The following is a 22662-nucleotide window of genomic DNA, read 5'->3' on the forward strand; positions in this document are numbered from 1 at the left end:
TGGCAGGCCAGAAGAAGGAAGCAAATAAAATTCCCTATTATTCTATCAAATCATAAATAATAGAGTAGACGAGAAGGGAAATAAGATAATGTGGAAATGCTGGAGTCCCCATTCAGTCAACCACAAGGTCATTGGCCACTCAAAAGGCAGAACCAACCATCGCTCTGCCCTCTGTGACTATGCGAGACCCAAAACAATTCCAGAGGAAAGGGCGTGTATCGAAATACAGTATTTTCAATTTTTTAAATCTCTTCTAGCTGTATATATGCATTTCAATTTTTTTTTAACTTTTTAAATTTCAAATTTTTGTCTTCATTATCTTTTCAAAGGTGAAGGGAAGTCATATTCCCTGAACACCTGCCATGGTGTTCTGTCCCATCATTATCATAAGGATACACTTTGAACCATAATGGTGAATGCAGGCAGGTGGCATACTGTTTTCATGCGTATTCAGTATTGCTATGTTTATTTTGATCTTTCAACCTTTTAAAAGGATGGTCCCCAAAATTACTCTTGGCCTAGAAGGAAAGGCTATTTTCTATTTCTTATTGAGGACAGAAGGATTCCCTATTGAAGTGGATATATTCTTTGAGAATCTTAGAAATTCTAAGGATATAAATGTGAAAGTCATAATAAGCCTAACAATTTATTCTACTTCATTTCCTTCTTTAAATCTAGAAATTGCTGGCATCTGTCCTCCTGAGATGCAGGGATTAGAGCCCTCCTCTTCTGCTCTAACACTTTATTAAGCTTGGCCCAAGAGGAAACTCACTCTGCTGACAGTTGTGACCAGGGGACAGAGAAAAATAACTATTGGATATGACCCTAATTAGCTATAGGTGTCAGTGGCCAGTTTGTTAGAGGTGGCGATTCCACATTGCCAGAGTCCCAGTCTTAAAAGTCCACAGTACTGGTGCCCTTCTGCTGTGTGTCCCAGGCATGTTATAAATTAAAAATAAAAGAAAATGCTTTTCAAACCAGAAAGTATTAATGACTTCTCATATATCCTCTGAGTTTTCAATTTATATATATATATGCCTGAATTTTAGGAAAACCTAAAATCTTATGAACTCTTTCATGGGTTAATTATTTTAAGTGGATGTTGTCTTTGTTTTTTAAATATATAATTCTAATATTTCATATATCTTTCAAATGATACCACATCCCAAGATTGTGATATATTTGTTATCACCTCCCACTTCTACCCCCTTCACTTTTCATACCTCCTCCATCTCCAACTGACTTATTTTTCAGAAATATTCGACATATAACACTGAGTAAGTTTAAGGTATACACCAACGTGTTGATTTGATATATTTATATTTTGGAATATGATTACTACTATGGCATTAGCTATCACTGCCATCATGTCAAATAATTATGATTTCATTTTGTGGTAAGAACATTTATGAACTAGTCTCTTAGTAACTTTGAAGTGTTAAAATAAAGGCGCATTTAGGAGATACCACCAGGTTAGTCCCCTACCTTATTTGAAAATCTCAAAACAGCTTTATAATATTAGAGGAAAACTCACACAAAAAAAGAATCTCCTAAAAAGTTATTTAAAAGTATTGAATCCTTAATAGGTACTGTGTTTATGGAAATAACACAGACAAGAGTTGAGACCAGCTTTAACTCTCTTCCACTACTGCATAACTATATGGCCTTGAGGAACAGCTCCTTTGACTCACCTTCTATTTGGTGAGTTCCTGTCACCTGCTAGGGGCTTTCACTTATACTGTCACATTTGTCTTCACACCAGCCCTGTGAGTAGATCCTATTGTTCCCCCAGTTTATAGATCGGAAAGCGTGCTTAAGAAGAGAGACTGGTCTAAGGACATTCAGCTCAGACTTGACACATGAAGATGAGAACCCAGGCCCACTGACCTCCTCTCTGCCTCATAGATTAGACTAGAGGGTCACCAATAGGGCTATTCCCAAGATTAATTTATTGTGATTCTATTAAATTTCTATTTAAATTCTATTTAAATGTTCTCTCATAGTTAAAGTTACAAAAAAGTTGACTGATAAAGAAATTTTAAGACAAATAACCATAATTTTTATTTTTACCCAAGCACTTGTTCTTTATGATTGCCTAATCTTGTCCCTCAAATTAATTGACTGAAAAATATTTTGCCAAAGAGAATGATTTAAATAAATTTTTGTTCTGTTCTCGTCGTAGATGGATTTCTATCCTCTGTAATTCATTCAAATCTTTGAATTTTTCCAAAATTAAAAAGGACACATCCATAAAATTACATTTATTTTTACCACATCAAGACAAAAGTAATCAGAATAATTTTTAAAGTTTTCCTTTCTCTACTAAGGAGAGTGGACTCTCAATAACGAAAATAGAGAAATTCATAATAAAATCCATTTAAATCATATATACATATACTCACTGAATAAACCTGCCCCCACCAGCAACACTATTTTTATTTCTATTTAGTACATTTCACAGTGGTTAACACTTAGCATATTTGTATAACTGCGTAACTTGGTGCATGGATGCTGGAGCAAGGCTGCTGGAGTTTCAGTTCTGGCTTTGCTACTTATTAGCTGTGCGACTACAAAAAAGTTTATTTGTCTCAATGTAAAATAGAGATATCCTAAGGCTGCAATAATTAATCTCTATGCAGCACTTAGAACAGTACATGGTGCATTAAGTCATAATAAGTGTTAGTGGTTATTATTTTGGAGAATGAGATTAAGAAAAGAAGGGAGAGTTTTACTTTTCATTTGCCATTACTTATTGTTTTGTTTTGTAAACTTTAAAATAAAATATATAATTGGCTTGATGTTACCCAGCTTTTATTCCACAAATATATTCTACAAATATTTCATGTTGTTCTCAACAAGCCCTGTTTTGTAATTCCAAATGGTGAGCAGAGGTCATTTTCATCTGTACAGATATGCTGAAAGATATGTGATTTGCCCCAAGTACCATAACTTCCCTAGAGAGAATTCTCGTCACTCCCTTCCTCTTGATACCTCCTTCTTCTATCTGATACAACTTGATGAAATCGCAGAAACTACTCTCCATCCCTAGACAAATAAATCTAACTAGAAAGAAAATAAAATGAGAAATGGCATTCTGTTTCTCATTGCACCTTTTGCCTGGTTCTTTCAATCTCTGGCCTTGAGGACCATGCTTTAGCTTTTCTCTGTATAATGTTTTTTATGATATTCAGGTAATATTTGCTTGCATTAAATGTGCAATTACATCTGTTTTGATAAATGTATATACCTTTGTAACCATTACTTTACAATATAGAGCATCCCATCACCCCAGAAAGTTCCCTTGGACTTCTTGTCTAAGCCACCAACCCTGTTCTCAAAGGCAGCCAATGTGCTGATTGTTATCACCAAGATTTGCCTAATCCTGAACCTCATCTATGTGGAATTATGCAAAATGTACTCTTTTATGTCTGGCTTCTTTCATTTAACATAATATTTCTGAGATACATGTATTAATGATTTCATTTTTTTTTTAAATTGCTGAGTAGGTTTCCATTGTTAGACTATATCACATTTTAATCTATTCTCTTGTTTATAGACATTTTAGTTTCCAGTTTGGGCCATTATGAGTAATATGTCTAAAATCAACATTCCTTTGCAAACGTTTTGGTGGGCATACATTTTCACTCTCTTGGGTAAATACCTAGAAATGAAATTGCTAGGTCATAGGGTAGATATTTGTTCATGAGAAATTGCCACACAGCTTTCCAAAGTATGTATCCTATTTGCAATTCCCACCAGCAGTATATGAGAGTTTCACTTCTTCCACATTCTTGCCTAAATTTGGTGTTGTTATTCTGTTTAATTTTTTGTCAAAGATGTGTGAAATGATATCTAATTTTGGTTTTAGCTTACATTTCCCTAAAAACTAATGATTTTAAGTCCATATGTTTATTGGTCATCTTCTTTTGTGCAGTAACTTTTCAAATCTTTTGCCTATGATTTTATTGGCATTTGTCCTATTGTGATTGATTTGTAACAGTTCTTTGCATAATTTGTATAAAAGAAGTCCATTGTCATAGATATATTGTGTATATTTTGTCCTAGTCTGTGGCTTGGTTTTTCTTTTTCTTAATGGTGGCTTTTGATGAGCAGAAGTTTTTAATTTTGATGAAGAGCAACTTATTAATTTTTTCCTATAATGTTTAATGCTTTTTATGTCCATTCTACAAAATCCTTGCTTATACCAAAGTGGAAAGTATATTTTTCTATGTCTTTTTCTAGAAACTTTATAGTTTTAACTTTTACATTTAAAGATATGATATATGTAAGATTTTGTGTTCGGTTCAAGACATAGGTGGTTTATTTGTTTGTTTGTTTCTTGCTTTAGCACCATTTGCTCAAAAGATTTTCTTTTGGCCTTGGCACATTGTCACAATAATAATGGTAATGTGAGTCCTTCAATTTCGATATTTTGCTTATGTCAGCAATCTTGTTTCTTTACATTTCCATATAAATTTTAGCAACTTGTTAATTTCTACCAAAAAAAAAATTTAAACTGTGTGGATTGTGGTTGCTTTGAATTTATAGATGAATTGAGTAGTTTGAAATCTTAAAAGTATTTAGTCTTCCAATTCATGATTATCACATATTTATTTATCCATTTACTTAAATGTTTTCTTAGCAATATTTCATAACTTTTAATGTAGGCATTTAACATGTATTATAAAGTCTATTCTTATGTTTTATGTATTACAGCTATTATATATACAATTATTTTTTAATTTTTCCTTTTCATTTGTATTTAGTGGTGTATGCAAATATTATTAATGTTTGTTGACATGTATACAACCATCTTCTTAAATTTATTTTTTAGTTCTATTAGTTGTTTTGTGATTCCTTAAGATTTCTATGTAAACAATCATTTCGTCTTCAAATAGAGATCATTTTACTTCTTCCCTTCTTTTCTGTATGCCTTTTATTTCTTTTTCTTGCTTTATTGCACTCATGGAGACCCACGATACAATGTTGAATAGAAATATGAAAACAGACATCTTTACATGTTTCTAGTCTACATGTAAGGGCACAATCCCCCAGACTTCCAAGTCTGCTCAAGATTTCTGACCCCAACAACAAGGACTTAGAATTCAAATATAAAGGTAAAGGGAAGAATTCACATAAAAGCACCCTCGCTTCTGACACGAACTCTGGTTTGGGTTGTTTCCCAAAATCATCCTCAGGTTTGATAATTTCCTAGAAATATAGAACTCCCTGAAACCTATTAAATTCATATTTATGTTCATTACAATTAAAGGATACATTAAAATTAGCCAAGGGAAGGGAATATAGGGCAACATCTGAGAAGGCTTCAAATGGGAAGTTGTCTTCAGGGATGTGTTTTTCTAATGGTATTGATATGTGGCAAAAACATGGAGTATTGACAATCTGAGAAGCTTACCTGAGGTTTGGTGTTCAGAGATTTTATTGAGCCTCAATTATTATGGGCATAATTGATTAATTGTTCATGTAGTCAAACTCATTCTTCAGCCTTTTCCTTCCCTAGAGGTCAGGCCGATGTCACAAGGCCACAACCACCCTGAACCATATGGCTGTTCTTTCCGGTGGGGCTAGCCAGCTCCCACGCTAAATCTTTTGGGTGTCGATGGCCCTAAATTGAGACAACGCCTCAGCATAAACTATAAAGTGTGATCCAAGAGGCCCACCATAAATAAGAAAGCCACTCCTATCACTTGGAAAATTCTGTTTGGAGAATATCTCCTAGGAACTCAGCACAAAGACCAGATCTCTTTTGGGGCAAGGCCCAATTCTTTACTACACAATGTCCTTAAACAGGTTGAAGAAATTTTTAATATTCCTAGATTACTAAGAGTTTTTAGTCACAAATCATTGTTGAATTTTCTCAAATGCCCTTTATGTATTACATTACTTCTATATCTACATTATTTCTACAAATAATCATATTGTTTTCTCATGTTCTTTATTCTGAAAAAACAAGGTAATTTACATTGATAGATTATTGAATATCAACCAGTCTTGCATTCCTGGAATAAATCCCACTCTATTATGATGTATCGTAATTTTTATGTATTGATGCATACAATTCGCAACATATTTTTAAGGATTTTTTTTTGTCTAAATTCGTGAGAGATATTGGTCTCTAATTTTCTTTTCTTATAATATCTCTGCCAAGTTTTGGTACTAGGGTAATGTGGGCTTAGTAAAATGGGGTGAAAAGAGTTCTATCCTCTTGCTGAGTTTGTTATTTCCTTAAATGTTTGATATAATTTAACAATAAAACCACATGGACCTAGAATTTCTTTATGAGAACTTGCTTTAAAATAAAATTTTGTGATTTTAATTTCTTTAATAGATCTAAGGTACTTCTTGAATAAATTTTGGTAAGTTTTTCAAGGAAAATATCCATTTCACTTAAATTGTTGACATTTTTGCAAAAAGAAAAAGTTGTCCATCAGATTCCCTTATCCTGTCTTGCCTAGGGGTTCTATAGTCATAACACTCTCTGTTTTCTAATATTCTTATTTTATACTTGTTCTTTCATCTTGCTCAGTCTTTTTAGGGAGTTACTAATTTTCTTAATATTTTAAAAACTAACTCTTTGCATGATTTTTATTTGTATTGCTTATTTTCAATTTTAATCATTTTCTCCCAGCTTTATTGAAATATAATAAATAATTAGTTGCTCATATTTAGATTGTACAGTTCACTGTTTTTTTCAATTATAGTTCGCATATAATAATATATTAGTTTCAATTGTACAGCATAGTGATCAGAGATTCATATAACTTGCAAAGCAATCACTCCACTAAATCTAGTACCCTTCTTCTCCTTTACATATTTATTAAAACACTGTTGACTATTTTTCTTATGCTACACTTTATATCTCCATGACTATTTTGTAACTATCTATTTGTATTTCTTAATCCCTTCGCCCTTGCTCTTATCATTTAACTATTTCCTTCTAGTTATTTAGTTTAACTTGTTCTTCTTTTTTTTTTTTAATTTCATAAAGTAAATTAAGAATTTAGATCAGTTAGCCTTTCTTCTTTTATAAGACAAGTGTTTAAATTATGAAGTTCAATCTCAACACTATGTTAACTTCATTCCACAAACTTCATTATGTTATATTTTCACATTCATTCAGTTCAAAATATTTTTAAATTCCTGTTGTGGTTTCTTATTTGGAGTCATGTAATTAGAACTATATTAAATTCCAACATTTCTTATTTAATTCTGTTTTGTTAAGACAACCTATTCTGTATGCTTTTAATCTTTTGAAATGCATTGAGTTTTTGTTGTTGTTGTTGGGTTTTGTGTGTGTGTGTGTTTTGTTTGTTTGTTTGTGGTTTAGCCTAGTGTGCAGGCATAGTATTTCCTGGTGGATGCTACGTGGGTATTTAAATTTAAAAATTGTGGTGATGGGTACAGTATTTTTTAGCTGCATGTGAAGTTACATAATGGTTTGTTTAAATCATCTTATCTTTAATTTGTTTTCAAATGATATAAAATCACTTAATATCTAATATACTTTCAGTAACAGAGCTATCCAGTTTTAGCTACTTCATAATCATGCATACTGAATTTTGATCCATTTATCCTATCAACTACTGAGAATAGGTTCTTAAATTCTCTAAATAATTGTGTATTTGTCTATTTCTTCCTCTAGTTCTGTCAGTTTTTGCTTTATTCTTTTATTAGGCACATACACTTAAAATTGTTATAACATTTTTAGATCTTGAGTCTGTTATAATTATAAAACATCTCTCGTTATCCCTGTAATATTGCTTGTGTTGAATTTTACTTTGCCTGATATTAATATAGCCAAACTGCTTCCATATGCTTACTGTTTACATGTACATGTTTTTTTGTCCTTTCATTTTAAATTATCTATCTCCTTATACTTAAAATGCATCTCATATGCAGTAAGGCTGACCAAACTATGACGCCCAGGCTACTGCCTCATTTTGTAAATAAATGTATATGGGACCACAGTCGTGCCCATTTATTTACATATCGTCTGAGTTGTTTCACACTATACTGCCAGAGTTGAAATGTTGGAACAAAAACCATAAGGTCTGCAAGCCTAAAATATTTACTATCTGGACCTTTCAAAAAAATTTAACCTCTGCTATAGAGCATTTAGTTTTCTTGCATAGTGCAGTCTGATTATCTAACTTTTAATTGGAGAATTTAGCCAAGTCACATTTGACTTAATTATCGATATTGTTACGTTTGAGACTACCATCTCTCTATTTGTTTTCTAGTTGTCTTCTGTTCCTCTTTTCTTGCTTTGGAGTTTCTCAAATAAGATTTAATATTACGTTTTAATTTCTCTGCTGGCTTTTTAACTATACCTCTCTGTATTCTTTTATTGTGGTTACTCTAGGTATTACAATAGGAACTCTTAATTTATAACATCTATTTCTGTAATAATCTAAAATCTTTGAACCATTATAATTTCATTTAACCTCCTCCATAGACTTGTAGCGTGAGTTTTATAATATATGCAGTTGTAGTGGATAGGCAACAATAGCAAAAAGGATAGAGGAAGTTAAATTAAATAATATTTCAAGGGTCTTATATATAATGCTATATAGAGAGCATTAAATGGTTATCTTTGTAAAACTTTTTTAAAATAGTATTTATATTTTACTTTGTAAACATAATCTGTATTCATTCTTTCTTATACACCAGAATTTTCATCTGGTGTCATTGCCCTTCAACCAAAGAATTTCCTTTAATACTTCTCTTAGCACTGGTTTGCTAGTGATGATTTCTCTCAGTTTTTTTTTTCATTAAATGTAATATGTCTTTATTTTGCCTTTAATTAAAAGGTCTTTTTATTGGATATAAATTCTGATTTGAGAGATTTTTCTTTAAGCATTTTCAAGATGTTTAATTATCTTTGGTATGCATTTTTTCCTGATTAGACATCAGTTATTATTCATGACATTGTTCTCCGGAACGAATATTCTGTGGTTACTTTCACATCCTTCTCTTTTATATGCTTTTTATTAGTTTTATTATGATGTACTTAAGTGTGTTTTTCTTTTTATTATTCCTGCTTGGAAGTTGCTGAGAATTTTGGATATGCAAGTGAATGCAGATCAACAAACCTGGGAATATTTTTATTGTTTCTTCAAATATATTTTCTGGCCCGTTCTCTTTTGCTTCTCCTACTTAGATTCCAAGTACACGTACATCAGACTGCTCAATATTGCCCCACAGCTCACTGAGTTTCTGCTTTTTTCCCTATCATCTTTATCATTTTTAGAATGTATAATTTATGTTTTTGTCCTTAAGTTCACTGGGGCTTTCTTCTGCCATCTCTAATCTGATGATAAGACAATTTAGTGAATTGTTCATTTCCAATATTGTAGTTTTAAGCTGGAGAATTATTTATCTTTACATTTTTTTGGTGCTGAAATTTCCATCTGTTCTCTCATTGTTACCATATTTCTCTAAGTCTTCAAACATGTGATGTAATAACTGATTTAAAGTTCTTGCCTGCTATTGCCAAAGTCTGTGTCATCCAAGGACATTTTCTGGAATTTGTGTTACATTTTTCTATTCTTCATATATATGGTAGCTTTTTTATTATATACTAGTCTTTCGGGGGGTGATATGTTATAAAAATTCTAGTCTCTGTTATAGTCTTCTAAAGGACATAGGTTGTTTTTCCTAGCAAGGAATTATATCACTGGCTGATTTTCTTAAGCTCGTGAAGGTTACGTTTACACTTTATGTGGCACATCTGTCTTAGTGTGAGTGCTGAATATCGACCCATTGTCTTTACTTGGTTTTTCTGGGATTTTAATAGAAAGATATATCTTTGTTAAGGACTTCTGTCTTGGTGACCTTAACTTCAGACCGTTTCCCTGCGTGGGTAGTAGCTAAAATCTATATCAAGTTTTTAGGCTTTCCAGCTGTTGCTTTCTGCTGGCCTATGTGAAATTTTGCCCACCTATGTGCAGTTTAGGAGTCATCCAAGGAAGTTATTGTGTTTTACAAATTAGTGTGGCTTTCTTCTTCTTGAGATTTTTCTCCTTTATTTCCAGCTTTTGTTCTAGTTAGTCTATGTCTCTGCAACTGGGAAGTGCTCTCAGAGGAAAAGTTATGTAAAAATAGAGCTCACCCAGTATAAGGGTCCAATTCCCTTTCTAGTTTCTAGTTTCTTCTATCACTCTCAAGTACAGTCAAATAGTTTATTCTATATTTTTCTGAGAGTTTATAATTGTCATAAATGTAAGGATTAACAAAACACAGGGTTTTAAAAAATCATTACTAGTACCAAAAAGGAGAGGAGTGAAGAGGCTTTGAGAATCATGTGGCTTTCCTTGATTGCCACGATATTTTACTGATTTATAGAAATTATAAGTATTAGTATATATTGGAATATATAGTTAGGAGCTATTAGAATAATCAAGGTATATATTTATACATATAACTTCGTGCAGTTTTATCTGAAAAGATTGGAATGAGACATCAGGTCCTGTCATTCAATGTAGTATTCTCTCTATTTTATGTGTCTGTAAGAAAGTAAGTGGGTGTGTATGAACTTCATATTTGTGGACACAAATTCATAAGGAACAGTAAAAGGAAATAAATATGAACATAAATAGTCACCGACATATTTTATATGTTACATGTATTATATACTATATTCCTACAAAAAAGTATGCTAGAGAAAAGGAAATGTTAGTAAGAATGTTATGATTACAATGAAGAGAAAATACATTTACAGTACAATCAGTTAGTTCAGTTTAGTAAAAGAAATTGTCTGTATGTCTACTATTTCTAGTCAGTGTGTATGTGCTATGGATAAAATAGAAATAAAACACAGTCCTTATTCTCACGGAATTTATACTTGAGAAGACTAAAGAAATTGACCATATCTCAAAGTGTCATAAAACAGTTGGCTGGAGATCTGGGTGGAGGTTCTCCAAAGAAAAGAGCGAGCTGGATCTCTATATTTAAGGGCTGAAGAACGCAAAAAAATGCCAGAATCTTAATCAGAAGTCTTAGAGGGCCACGCTTTAGGAATAGGGGAAAACCAGAAGACTGGATCTCACTAAAACTGCAACTGGGCCCCAACCTGTCTCAAGCCCTGATTGAACTGGAGTCATCAGTTCCTCACCCTATCTCCTAAGGAAAGGAGAAACCTTATCTGATGGAAAATAATGTTCATTTATACATCGTGTCATGTAAAATAAAAAAGACTAGATAAGCAAAGAGTCAAGAAAATACAACCAATAATCAAGACAAAAAGTAGAACAAACAGATCCATGCATGATTTGGATAACACAGTTCACAAAGATATTAAAGAACTAAGTAATATATTGAAAGCAGAGGAAAATATGGTCAAAGGAGATGAATAGAATGGAAAATTGAAATGTTATGATTTTTCCTGAGTGGTCACAAAACCAAGGAATTGAGCTATGTTTTTAAGAAAATCTAATTTCTGCTCTTAAAGGATAGAACCCAGTCAGTCATGTGTAATTATGGCAGCCACTAAGGCAGTGTTTCTCAAACTTCAGCATGAGGCAGAACCACTTGGAGGTCTTGAATAGCATACGTTGCAGGCTCCATTCCCAGAGTTCCTGTTTCCACAGTTCTGTTGCTGGACCTCAGAATGTGTACTTCTGTAGAGTTCCCAGAGGTTGCAGATACTACTGATATGGGACTATGATTTGAAAACCATCACATTAGAACTGCATAGGCTTCTGCTGCCAATTCTCTGTCATAAACTTGAATCTCTTTTAATCTTGCTTTTAATTAATTCAGTAAAACAGAATCCATGAACAATGATACAAGGGACTGGTGTGATGGAGAATGCCAAAAAGGGAAAGGCCCTAATGAAACTCCCTCAGAAAATTTTTGCAGAAAGTATTTGCCCAGAATGAAAATTTTGACTATTCAATGGTAATAATTACATTCCAGAAAGCGGAGAGAAAAACAACCCAGCCAAAAACACGATATAACTAAATATGCATAGTCTGTGTTCAAAATAATAGATTTCTTTTTCTCTTGGAATTTATTTAATGCAACCTCACTCTCAAGGTAATTTAATTGAAATGGGTTCTGTTATCAGTCAAGTGCGGAGTTGTTCATCCTAACAGTTTACCTGTATTAGATGTAAAACATCCACTTTTCAAAGAAACATTAACCTGAATCCTAAATTTAAAAAATAATAATGTATGTGTGTGTCTATGTAATAATGTTCATTTCATTCTTTTGTAGGACTGCATCAAAACATGTAAACAAGGACCTTGGTAATCTGGAGGAAAATAAAAAGTTAGAAGAAAACAATCACAAAACAGAAGCCTAAGAGAGAAATTGTTCTAGTTGTTGTCCAGGTGAGCAGGCCACATGAGGTTTATAGAAATAATTCTCAGGAAAGTATGAAACATCCTAGGAGGTGAAGGGGAAAGCCTTAACACTGAGTCTTGTAAAATAGGAAGAGAGTTTTTCAAAAGCAAACTTTGGTGATTCAGAAAGTTGTTCTCAAAAGAAGGAATTTCAAGTTTTCCTATCCTCTAAGGAAAAAAAAAATCATTATCTGAATAATTAAAAACAATTTTGAGATTTTAACATTCAATTAGCATTATGTACTCTAATACCCCAAATTTTCCTGAGTGCAAAGAAGCTTAATTTTATAAATTGATATTTTGGTTGGATGAGAGCTGATTCTAAAACTTTAAATTTATTTTTTAAAAAAATTATGAGAATAATCTCAAAATATAAAAATTTTAATCCAAGGATTTAAGATACTTAAAAGTGTCAGAGTATTTATACAGCCATCTCCCAAATCATTTTAATGAAAAGGCTAACATATTTGTGTGTGTATATACACACACACACACACACACACTTTTGTAGATAGTGTGTATATTATATATGTGTGTATGTATATATGTAATTATATATGCACATATATGTATAATGTATATGTTGATGTTGCATATATTTATGTATAATAACTAAATGAGTGTGATTTTTTAAGACAATCTTCAAAAGAGGTATGTTTCCACGATATTGCCACTTGCAATTTGAGCTTTTGCTTTTATTTACATTCTGTTGAGCCAGCCAAACAGGGAACCCATTTGGACAAATTATTTTGTGTGTCCTTGAGAATAACTGTTACTGTAGCTTACTCACCTAAAGTTAAAATCCCCAACTGCCACAGTAAAACTTTGGTTCATTATAAATAAACCCCAAGTCACAATTTGAGTAGGCCACCCGAGTTAATCCCATGGAGAAGATATGGGGCATGGGAAAGAATTGTAATTTGAAAGATGCACACAGGGAAGAAAAATACGATAGTTTAAATGAGACATTTTTAAAATCTGAAAACCAAGATCTCAGACTGATTGGATGAAAGAAGAACTGGATTTCTTCCCCTACTCTGCCTTCCATTAAAAGCCAAGTAGGCAGCATTTGAACCTGTTTTTTTTTTTTTTTTCTGCTTCTCTTTTCTTCATTCCTCGACTTTTCATAAACATAGGTTTTAGCTTCTGTTTTCTTCAAAATTGGAGAGAGTAATTCTTAAAGAAAAATTGAGCTTGAAGACAAAGCCTACAAGAGAGGGTGATTTGAAGGGATAAGTGAACTTTTTGAACTGAAGAGAAAGAGAATGAAATATTTTTCTGAAAAATCTTGTAATCCTCATATGAATTAAGCAATTTTCATACAAATTAAGATTCTCAACAGTTCCAAAAACTTATTTGTAGAGGGCTATGGCAATGCCTGAGATTATAGATGGGTTCAGGGACAATGGAATTTTTTGAAAGGCTTCTATAATGTAATTCCTGTTACTTTTAGTACAAAGCATCTGTTGATGGTGAAAAATGATTGCTATGGTAACTTACTAAATTATGTTTTCTTCATTATTTCAGAGAAAAAACTATATAGGCCAATTGAAGCATGAACGTGGATTGTATTTAAGACATATACAAAGACATTGACAGCAATTCGTGGTTCAAATATTAACAGTTCATTCTACCAAGCTGTCACAGGATTTTAGAGAATTATCTCAAGTCAAACAATGAAATGAAATTACAAACAATAACGCGTTTTGGCAGCCATGATGATAGGTCATTTGTTATGTTTGATTTGATATTTTTTTTCTGTAAATGTCTGCACTGAGGATTTCCTTTTGGTTTGCCTTTTATGTAAATTTTTTACGTAGCTATTTTTATACACTGTAAGCTTTGTTCTGGGAGTTGCTGTTAACCTGATGTATAATGTAATGTTTTTATTTCAATTGTTTATATGGATAATCTGAGCAGGTACATTTCTGATTCTGATTGGTATCAGTAATGTCTCAAACTTTCTCACAAGCGCCCAAATCCCAAAGGTGGCAGCTTGTGAAGGTTGGGGATACACATATTGCCCTATTCCAAAACTGTGATTTTTTTTTTTTATCATGAGATGGGGAGGCAGAGAATCAGACTGATAAGCACCAGATGAGCTGATTTTGTGTATGGACCACCAGAAGACTCTCAGAAGTAAATCACACACACATATGGACACAGATACATAAAAATGGTACTCCCAAACTGACAATGTTGCCTACACTGAAAAAAAAAAGGAACAGAATTTGGGTAGCATTTACCTTTAGAGACACCTGCTAGTAATTATTTTCTGTCAAAAAAAAAAAGAAAAACTACGTATGAGAGACAGTTTGAAAAAATCTTGGATAATATTTCCATTTTCATAGATCATGTTAATCACCGTATTGAAAAATTGGTGTTAAATCCTTTGGGTTATCCACTGCCTTAAAATTATACCTATTTCTTTTAAAAAAAGATATCAGTCAGAATTGGAGATTTTTAACAGTGGTCATTATCAAAGCCGTGTTATTTTCCACAGAATATAGAATATATATTTTTTTCGTGTGTGTTTTTGTTAACTACGCTACAGATATTGAATGCACCTTGAGATAATTTAGTGTTTTTAACTGGTACATAATTTATCAAGCAGTACATAAAAGTGTAATAATAAAATGTCTATGTATCTTTAGTTACATTCAAATTTGTAACTTTATAAACATGTTTTATGCTTGAGGAACTTTTTAGGGTGATAGTATAAATGAAAACTTTTTGAAGTAGACTGGATATGAGCCAATAGCTACTTGTGACTAGACTTTTAAACTTTGCTCTTTCAAGCAGAAGCCTGGTTTCTGGGAGAACATTGCAGTCATTCTTATCCCAGGATTTACATAACTTTATTTAAAAAAAAAAAAATGAACATCAGATTTCCAGGTATAGAAACGAGTTCTTTGGAAGGAAAAGGAAAACTGGTGTTTGTATTTTTAGATTGATGGAATAAAAAATTATGAAGCCAATGAAAAATAAATTGAGGATTAAAGTCAGATGGAGATTAGGAATAATATTTTGCCACTTCTGCATTATTTCAAAACACACATTATAATACATTTGTAAACCATTTACTGTCTGGGCATTAGTGACTCAGTTTAATAAAAGCTTCCTGTAGTGCATTGATATGAATTAAATATATAAAATATTCTATTAAACTCAATGCTTTGTAAAATATTATGAGGAAAAAGAAAATATGTTATTTTGCCTCTAACTTTGATTTATTGAAGTTTTATTTGGCAGAAAAAAAATATTGAATCTTGGTCAATATTTAAACCAAAGTGAAAGGGGAAAAACCAAAGTTCTTTGTTTTGCATGGCCAAGCCATTCTGTTATCTCTGTAAATACTGTGATTTCTTCTTTTTTTCTTTTCTCTTTAGAATTTTGTTGAAGAAATTCTAAAATTTTTAAACGCCTGCTTTCCACAATAAATCATGAACACTAAAATGAAAATACTTCCATATAAATACTTTTTCTTTTTTGCTTTTGGTGTGGGAGATCAAAGGTTCAAAGTCTAACTCCTCAGATATATTTGCAGAAAGAAGCACTGTGACAATAGAGAGGGTTATACTACAATTATTTCTTGGCTTCCACTTGCTATGGTTAACTAAATCCAAAAATAGCTATTAGAACCTAGAGAGCAGAACATTCAAAACTCAGAACTCTGGACTGAAAGCAGATAGTTTGCTGGGAAAAGGGAGAATGGCATTATTACTATTGAATCAATGTCTGGATTAAAAAAAAAAAGAACGCATATTTGTGTAACAGCAGAGATATGCACAGCGAGGCTGAGAAGGAAGATCATGCACAATCCTCAACTTCTGAGGTTACGTCTCTCCAGTTTAACTCTTTGGCAACAGAAGACAGGTTTTGCTGGTTCGAGTTTCACTTTCAATCTGTGTTACAGGAATTGTATGTGGAAATTGATTAACATATCCGTCTATACGTAAAAGATAATAAAACTGAAATATGTCTTCACATATCTCTCATGGCTGTCTGCCTCTTGTCTAAACTAGGATGCTTATGTATAGAAAGTAGTTGTCTTTATTAAAAAGAGTGGAAAACTCATTGTGACTCTCCGTCTCTCTGGAGAGAAAATGCAGCAGAATAAAATTCCCTATGCCTTCCTGTTATGTCAGGTGGGCCACCTTAGCTAGTCCTAGATTTCACCTTTGATTGGTTCTATAATATGTGTGCCTCTGTCTTCAGTGATAGCATCATAATTATTGTGGATGTCCTAGAAACTTAAGTAAGAGGACATTCCTATTTCTTCACTTCTACCACTAACAACACACTATTCAGTTTACCATTTGGAATTACCTAGGCATAAACTTTTATAGAAATTATTTCCCTTCAAAATAAGGTAAAGCCAGCTGTGTACATAAGGAAAAAAGTTAACATTTGTTGCGCCCATACTATGTGTTAAGGCCATCCACATATCTCTTATTTAATCCTTAAGAGTTATAAATAGTATTAAATATCCCCCATCGAATAGCTGAAAACTAACCAGAGAGCTTCTGTAACCCCTAAGTGCACATAAATTCTAAGTTGGTTAGCTGAGTTTCAAACTAGATCTGATTCTAAAGGCCATGCTTCTCCCAGACTATCATAGTTTCCAATCTTCTTTAATAAAGAAATCCTTCTTTTCATAACGTGTAAAATTGTGAAATATTAGTTGACAGATGAACTGGTTATACTATCTATAAAGGATTATTCTAAGATGTTCAAATCATATAATAGGCCAGCATTATATGATTTTTCAATTGTACTTGAACGATTAGATGTTTTATTAGACATTAAATATATGTTATTGTATGTCGTGCGTTTCAAACACATATGTTGGAAAATGCGATATGACATATACATGTGATTTTAAACAAACATGTATTGCTATCATATGCTAAATGCCTATTATGAGATAGGCACTATATTGATGTATTATTTACATCATTTCCTTTGAATTCACTCCACATCCTGCTACAGGAGGCACTGCCTGCATTTTACAGAAGAAGGAAATGTAAATAACTTTGTCTACAATCACAAGCACGGGAGGTGGTTAAGGTAGGATCTGTATGCTCAAGATGCTAAGTCCAACTTCTATTCACTATATTGTTTACCATCCCTGTTACAAGAATATACATTTGTCTGTGCTTGGGGAGGCTATTAAAAAGATTTGCACTGAATAATTTATTTGATCCCCTTAATAACTAATGTAATTTATATTCAAAGAAATATGTGAACCTGCTTTGAAAACAATTATATTAGTATTAGTTATTTTTTATATGTCTAAGAAATCAAATGGAATGACTGCTATTTAAAAAATCAGTATAGTAGATTTGGCTTTGGAAGTATCATACTTTAACAATAAAAAATACTTAAGTTAAATATATGTATACTTCTCATCTAAGCTTCTTAATAAAAAGCATTTTTAAAATGTACTATATTGGAGAAACGAAGTCAGAAAATTGGAGCTCATTTCTTCCTAGCATGCTTTCTTCACCTAGTTATCATCCTTATCCTAATCCAATTTCTTTTTCTTCCCCAAATCTGTCCCTCTCTCACTTTTCCTTATAAACGTTTCTCAAATTTACAAATATTCATTAAAAAACTCCAAAAGCTGATTCCATTCTTGTTAGCTATTTTGTCCCTTTTTATTACCTAGCTCTGGAAAAAGTTTTACCTTGAGATGGCAAAGTAGCTGAATGAATGAAAGAAAATATGTTAAATTATGTGTGTGTGTGTGTGTGTGTGTGTATGTGTGTACATGTTCATACACATATGCGTGAAAGCACATGCACACACATAGACGTTGTGGATTATCTTATCCCCATTTTCCTTATCAGAAAAAAATTTCTTGAAGAACTACAAAATATTTGTTAAATAGGAAGTAGCTCTGGGGTGAAAATATTCATGGTACTTTGATGTGAGGCATTCATAAGTGTAACAAACAGATACAATAGCACATACTAGACTCACTAGTTAATATGAGGTTTATATGAGTAAACCTAATCGTATAAACTCTGTACTACCGGGAAAAAAAATGAGGGCCTCAACATTATAGAGGTTCAAAATAAATTATTAGATTTTTTTGAGAAAACTTGTATTATCAGAGACAGAGGCTAGGTCTCTGTAAGTTACAGCATTTGATAAAATATGCCCTTGGACGCTGACAGCAACTCAGTTTAGACTATTTGTAAAATAATCAAAATTAAATATCAACTTTTCCCATAAATATTTCTTCTGATTGTATTTTCTCAGGTAAGCTATGATAATTTGAACTTCCATTAACAGTTTAAATCAATAGCTTGATTCACATACCATCTGAGATGTTCACTTTCACAGAAATAATAGTAGACATTTGGGCAGCCCTATTCAATTCTTTGAATTCTCGTCATTAAGAAACAAGATTTAGTGAAATAAGATATAGTTACTGTTTTGAAATTTATTCACAGTGCTCTCCCTGGAAAATCTTATTAAGAAAGTGGAATATTTCTATTAAGAAAAGGTTTATGTCTAAGCATTGGAGTAGTTCCTTCAATGCTAAATTGTTACTAAAAACCTAATTTACCCAGAAATCTTGGGCTTCTACATTGTTGGCAATAACAATTAAGGTCCTTTCCATTAGCTTGATTAGAACTGTCCACCAAAGCTTTAAAATAGTCTTTGTACTGTGAGATGAAGAGACATTACCTTATTGTCGAGTCTGATTACAAGAGGTAACATTATTTTTTTAAAAACTTTTTCAGGTTCATTTATAGGAGCAATCTTCTGTGACTTTTTTTTTAATTTAGAGAGCTTTGCTTTACATATATAATAGTTACATACAAGCTGTATAAAAGATAAGTTTTGGGTCACATTGCCAATATCGCAAAAACAACAGACAGACCTTTCCCCACATTCCTAACTGATACAATGTTTTCACAGAACTATGATTAAAAAGTTGCCTGTAGTGACTTTGCTATTCTTTCATTTTTTTGAGTTTAACTTTTCTTAAATGTAATAAAATAAAATTATTAAAATATCAAATATGTGTTTCATAGTTATCATCACAGGACTCATTATATTTTTTGTTGTCCTCATGATAATGGTAATGTATGGAATCAATGTTCAATCAAAAGGTTGCACAGATTTATAAATATTAACGCTGTTATCTTTATGGGATTCCTGCAACATAGATGGAGTTAAATTTACATTGATCCCCTCAGCATTCTAGTCTGGTGATGCTTGGCACTGTGCTGAAGAGACACTGGCAGTAAGGTAGTTTTGTTGGTTCAGCTTCATTATTCTCCACTCTTACTGTTGGAAGTAGAATATGTATGTGTATATAAGTTGGGGATGGGAAATCTGTTTCTCAATTTCTCTTCAAAAATCATTTTTCCAACCATTTGGTCCAATGAGGAAATCATCTGGTTGGGAGCAAAGTCAAATGGTTTTTACCAAAATTGTTCGCAGTGTAATTTAGAAATGAAAGACCAGAATGGAGCAGTAGAGGTTTAGAAAGTTGGATGAGCACAGGGAGCTGTTCAGTTATGATTCAATTCTGCATACCAGCTCAAATTCACAGATTTAAAGCACACATATTTATAATTGCACTTAACTGCACTTTTGCTAAAAGATGACTTTGTGTGATGAAGCATGTCTGCAACAGTTTGCACGGTCTTTGATTTTGTTCTTGACTCATATTTTCTTTTTAGAAGAAGCTGCTACAGCTATGCCACAGTATAGGTCCTTTCCTTTCATGCCCCTCTGTGTATGTTTCAGGAGATACTTTCCAAAGTTAAATGCTTTTACAAAAAGTATCTGTTCATTTCTCTCACGGTCAATTTGTTGCATCAGATGCCCTAATTATTTACCTTTACCTGTCTCCATACCCTTTGCAGTTCTCAAAAAAGGATCAGAGCATACTTCCCCACTCCTTGACACTAGATCCGTCCATATGATTTGCTTTAGCCAATAAAATCATGTGGAAGTGACTGTTTTCGAGTTTGGAGTCTAGGTCTCAAGTGGCCTACCATGTTTCTTCTCGTCCTTTTGTAATTCTGTCATGGGAAGGACAAGCCAAGGAAAACCTATTCAAACCAGGAGGAGGTCGAAGACACATGGAGCAGATCTGCACCAGGCAAGGTGCCTCAGACAAACCCAGTCTCTTAGTCAACCCGTGGTCACACAGGTAAGCCCTGCCAAGATCACCTGAGCCCAATCTACATCAGCTGTCAACCAGATAATCCACAGATATATGGGCTACAATAATAAACGAGTGTTGTTTTAAGCCACCAAGGTTTGAGATTGTTATGCAACAATAGCTAACTGATGTACCTCTTCAGAGGCAATTGAGTTCCTGGTTGGCTTATTAGGTCAGAACAGTATCAAAAATATTGCTTCCACTGAAAAATTGGACATACTTTATTAGAACTGTAATAATTAGACTTTTGTGCTTTTGAAATGTTCCCATCTTCTCTGACCTTTCTGGGATCACCATTCACTACCCAGAGCCCCCAACTCCTCTCTGTGCTGTTAAATATACTTTGGCAACAACATGTACAAATTATTGGTGGTAATACCAGATAGCTGTTTAGAGGTATTTCTTAAATATTTAATCACATGCAAGTCTCTGACAGACTGGGGGCACTGTGTTCTGCCTGACTTTGGTCCACATTTGTCCTTTCTCATTGTTCTGAAAGTTCAGCGTTCAAGACAGGTTCTTATAATTGCTCTCTCTGTACGCCTACATAATTACATGCCAATATCTTTCCTCAAATCAGAAATTATATCCAGGCTAGATATTCTGCTGACACTACATTCCTCACCAAATGTCAGAATCCTTTAAAAATATTCTCAGCTCAATAGGCCTAATTAGATTTTCATTTATTCATGTCATTGGTCATTAGGACAATCATGTAAATCAGCAAGCACTCTGGTGCCCAGGCACTAAACCAGAACATGAATCTAAAAGATCACAAGCAACATCCTAAAAGAAATCAAAATTTTTCTAACTGCTTTTATTAACCTTTTCCTTATGTTTTCACATTTCAGGCATAGGTTCTCTAGATCTATAAAACTGCTCAGTGGAAGCTTCAATGTAAGGAGTGGGGAATATGTATAGCACTATTTAAATAAAAAACAATTGAGGAGTTGTTAAACATACCTACACACTCATACACCCTTGCCAAATTTTCCTGCAAACTAGGTAGATTCTCACATCCACTACATCCTGTATGAAGTAATGGTGGCAATGGTGTGAAGGCAAAGGAGGGTACTTTATTTTCTATGTCCCCCAAAGGCACAGGGCATTCTTGAGGGACACATATACTTACTGATTTAATGGAAAAATTATAGTCTTTAGAAACAAACAGATTTTGGATGGACTTCTAAATGAATGGAGATCTGCAATTCATTAGCAACGAGGCCTTGAGCATAACACTGAAACCCTTGAGCATTAGTCACCTCATATATAAAATGTAGAATGGAAGTAATACTAATTACATCAGACTTTGTCCTTTACAGAATAAAATGCACTATTGTGTACACATTAGAGGTCACTGCAGAATGGTTACAGAGATGGGGCAGTAAACAACAACAAAAAAATAGGTATTTTTTTTTAAATATGAAAGCTACAAGCAGTATCTTTTCCCACTTTAGGAACGTAAAGTCTCTGAGAACTACTGATATGCTGGTAGTATGTGGTCTAATAGATTAGTTCTTGGGCAAATGCTGGCCTATTCGTGGTTATTCCTGAAAATAGTCTTCTGCATATATATGAAATGGTTCTCCTTTATGGCTGAAGTCAGATCTGTGCTGTTCTTAGCAGGCCAGATGACAACGTCAAGTTTTGACATAGGCATAGGGATCTCAGTGCCTTCTATATAGTGAGCACTCAATAAATGTGTGTTTATCTTACTTTGTCCTTGTCTACTTCAGTTAGCAGCAATATGGACATAGGTGACCCTGTACAGCTAAAATTGATGGAGAGTGTTGTTTGGTGTGATATCACCTCTTCCAATTCAATCAGTTTAGTCATTTGCTTCCTTTGTATCTTAGTCAATTGCATCCATGTTACCTGGCATGCTATGTTGGAGAAAAACAATGATAAGAAAATAATTAAAAGAGACAGCTTTAAATATTCTCTGAGGCCAGGGACCTCGAAGCAGCTGATATTAATCAGCAAATAAAAAACTTCCTACTTCCCTAGCTTTCTCCTCCTCCCTGAACATGCTCCACGTCTGGAGGGTTGAAGCTGCAGATACAAAGTGAGGATGTGTAGGAATGAAGAAAAAAAGCAGTCACACAT

At 33.1% G+C, this 22662-nt stretch overlaps 1 protein-coding gene across 2 annotated transcripts in view; it reads left to right on the forward strand.

Moving 5' to 3' along the window:
• ALCAM (activated leukocyte cell adhesion molecule) overlaps positions 1-16356 on the forward strand; it is a 180783-nt gene extending 164427 nt beyond the window's left edge. For both annotated transcript variants that reach the window (XM_015595311.2, XM_025050925.1), the window contains 2 exons: positions 12238-12353; positions 13893-16356. In XM_015595311.2, coding sequence (XP_015450797.1) covers positions 12238-12325 — 88 coding nt within the window. In that variant the 3' untranslated portion in view covers positions 12326-12353; positions 13893-16356. The remainder of the gene's footprint in view (positions 1-12237; positions 12354-13892) is intronic.
• The last annotated feature ends 6306 nt before the right edge of the window (positions 16357-22662 follow it).

The sequence above is a fragment of the Pteropus alecto genome, unplaced genomic scaffold (assembly GCF_000325575.1).
Source record: "Pteropus alecto unplaced genomic scaffold, ASM32557v1 scaffold270, whole genome shotgun sequence".
In the NCBI taxonomy this organism is placed as follows: Eukaryota; Metazoa; Chordata; class Mammalia; order Chiroptera; family Pteropodidae; genus Pteropus; species Pteropus alecto.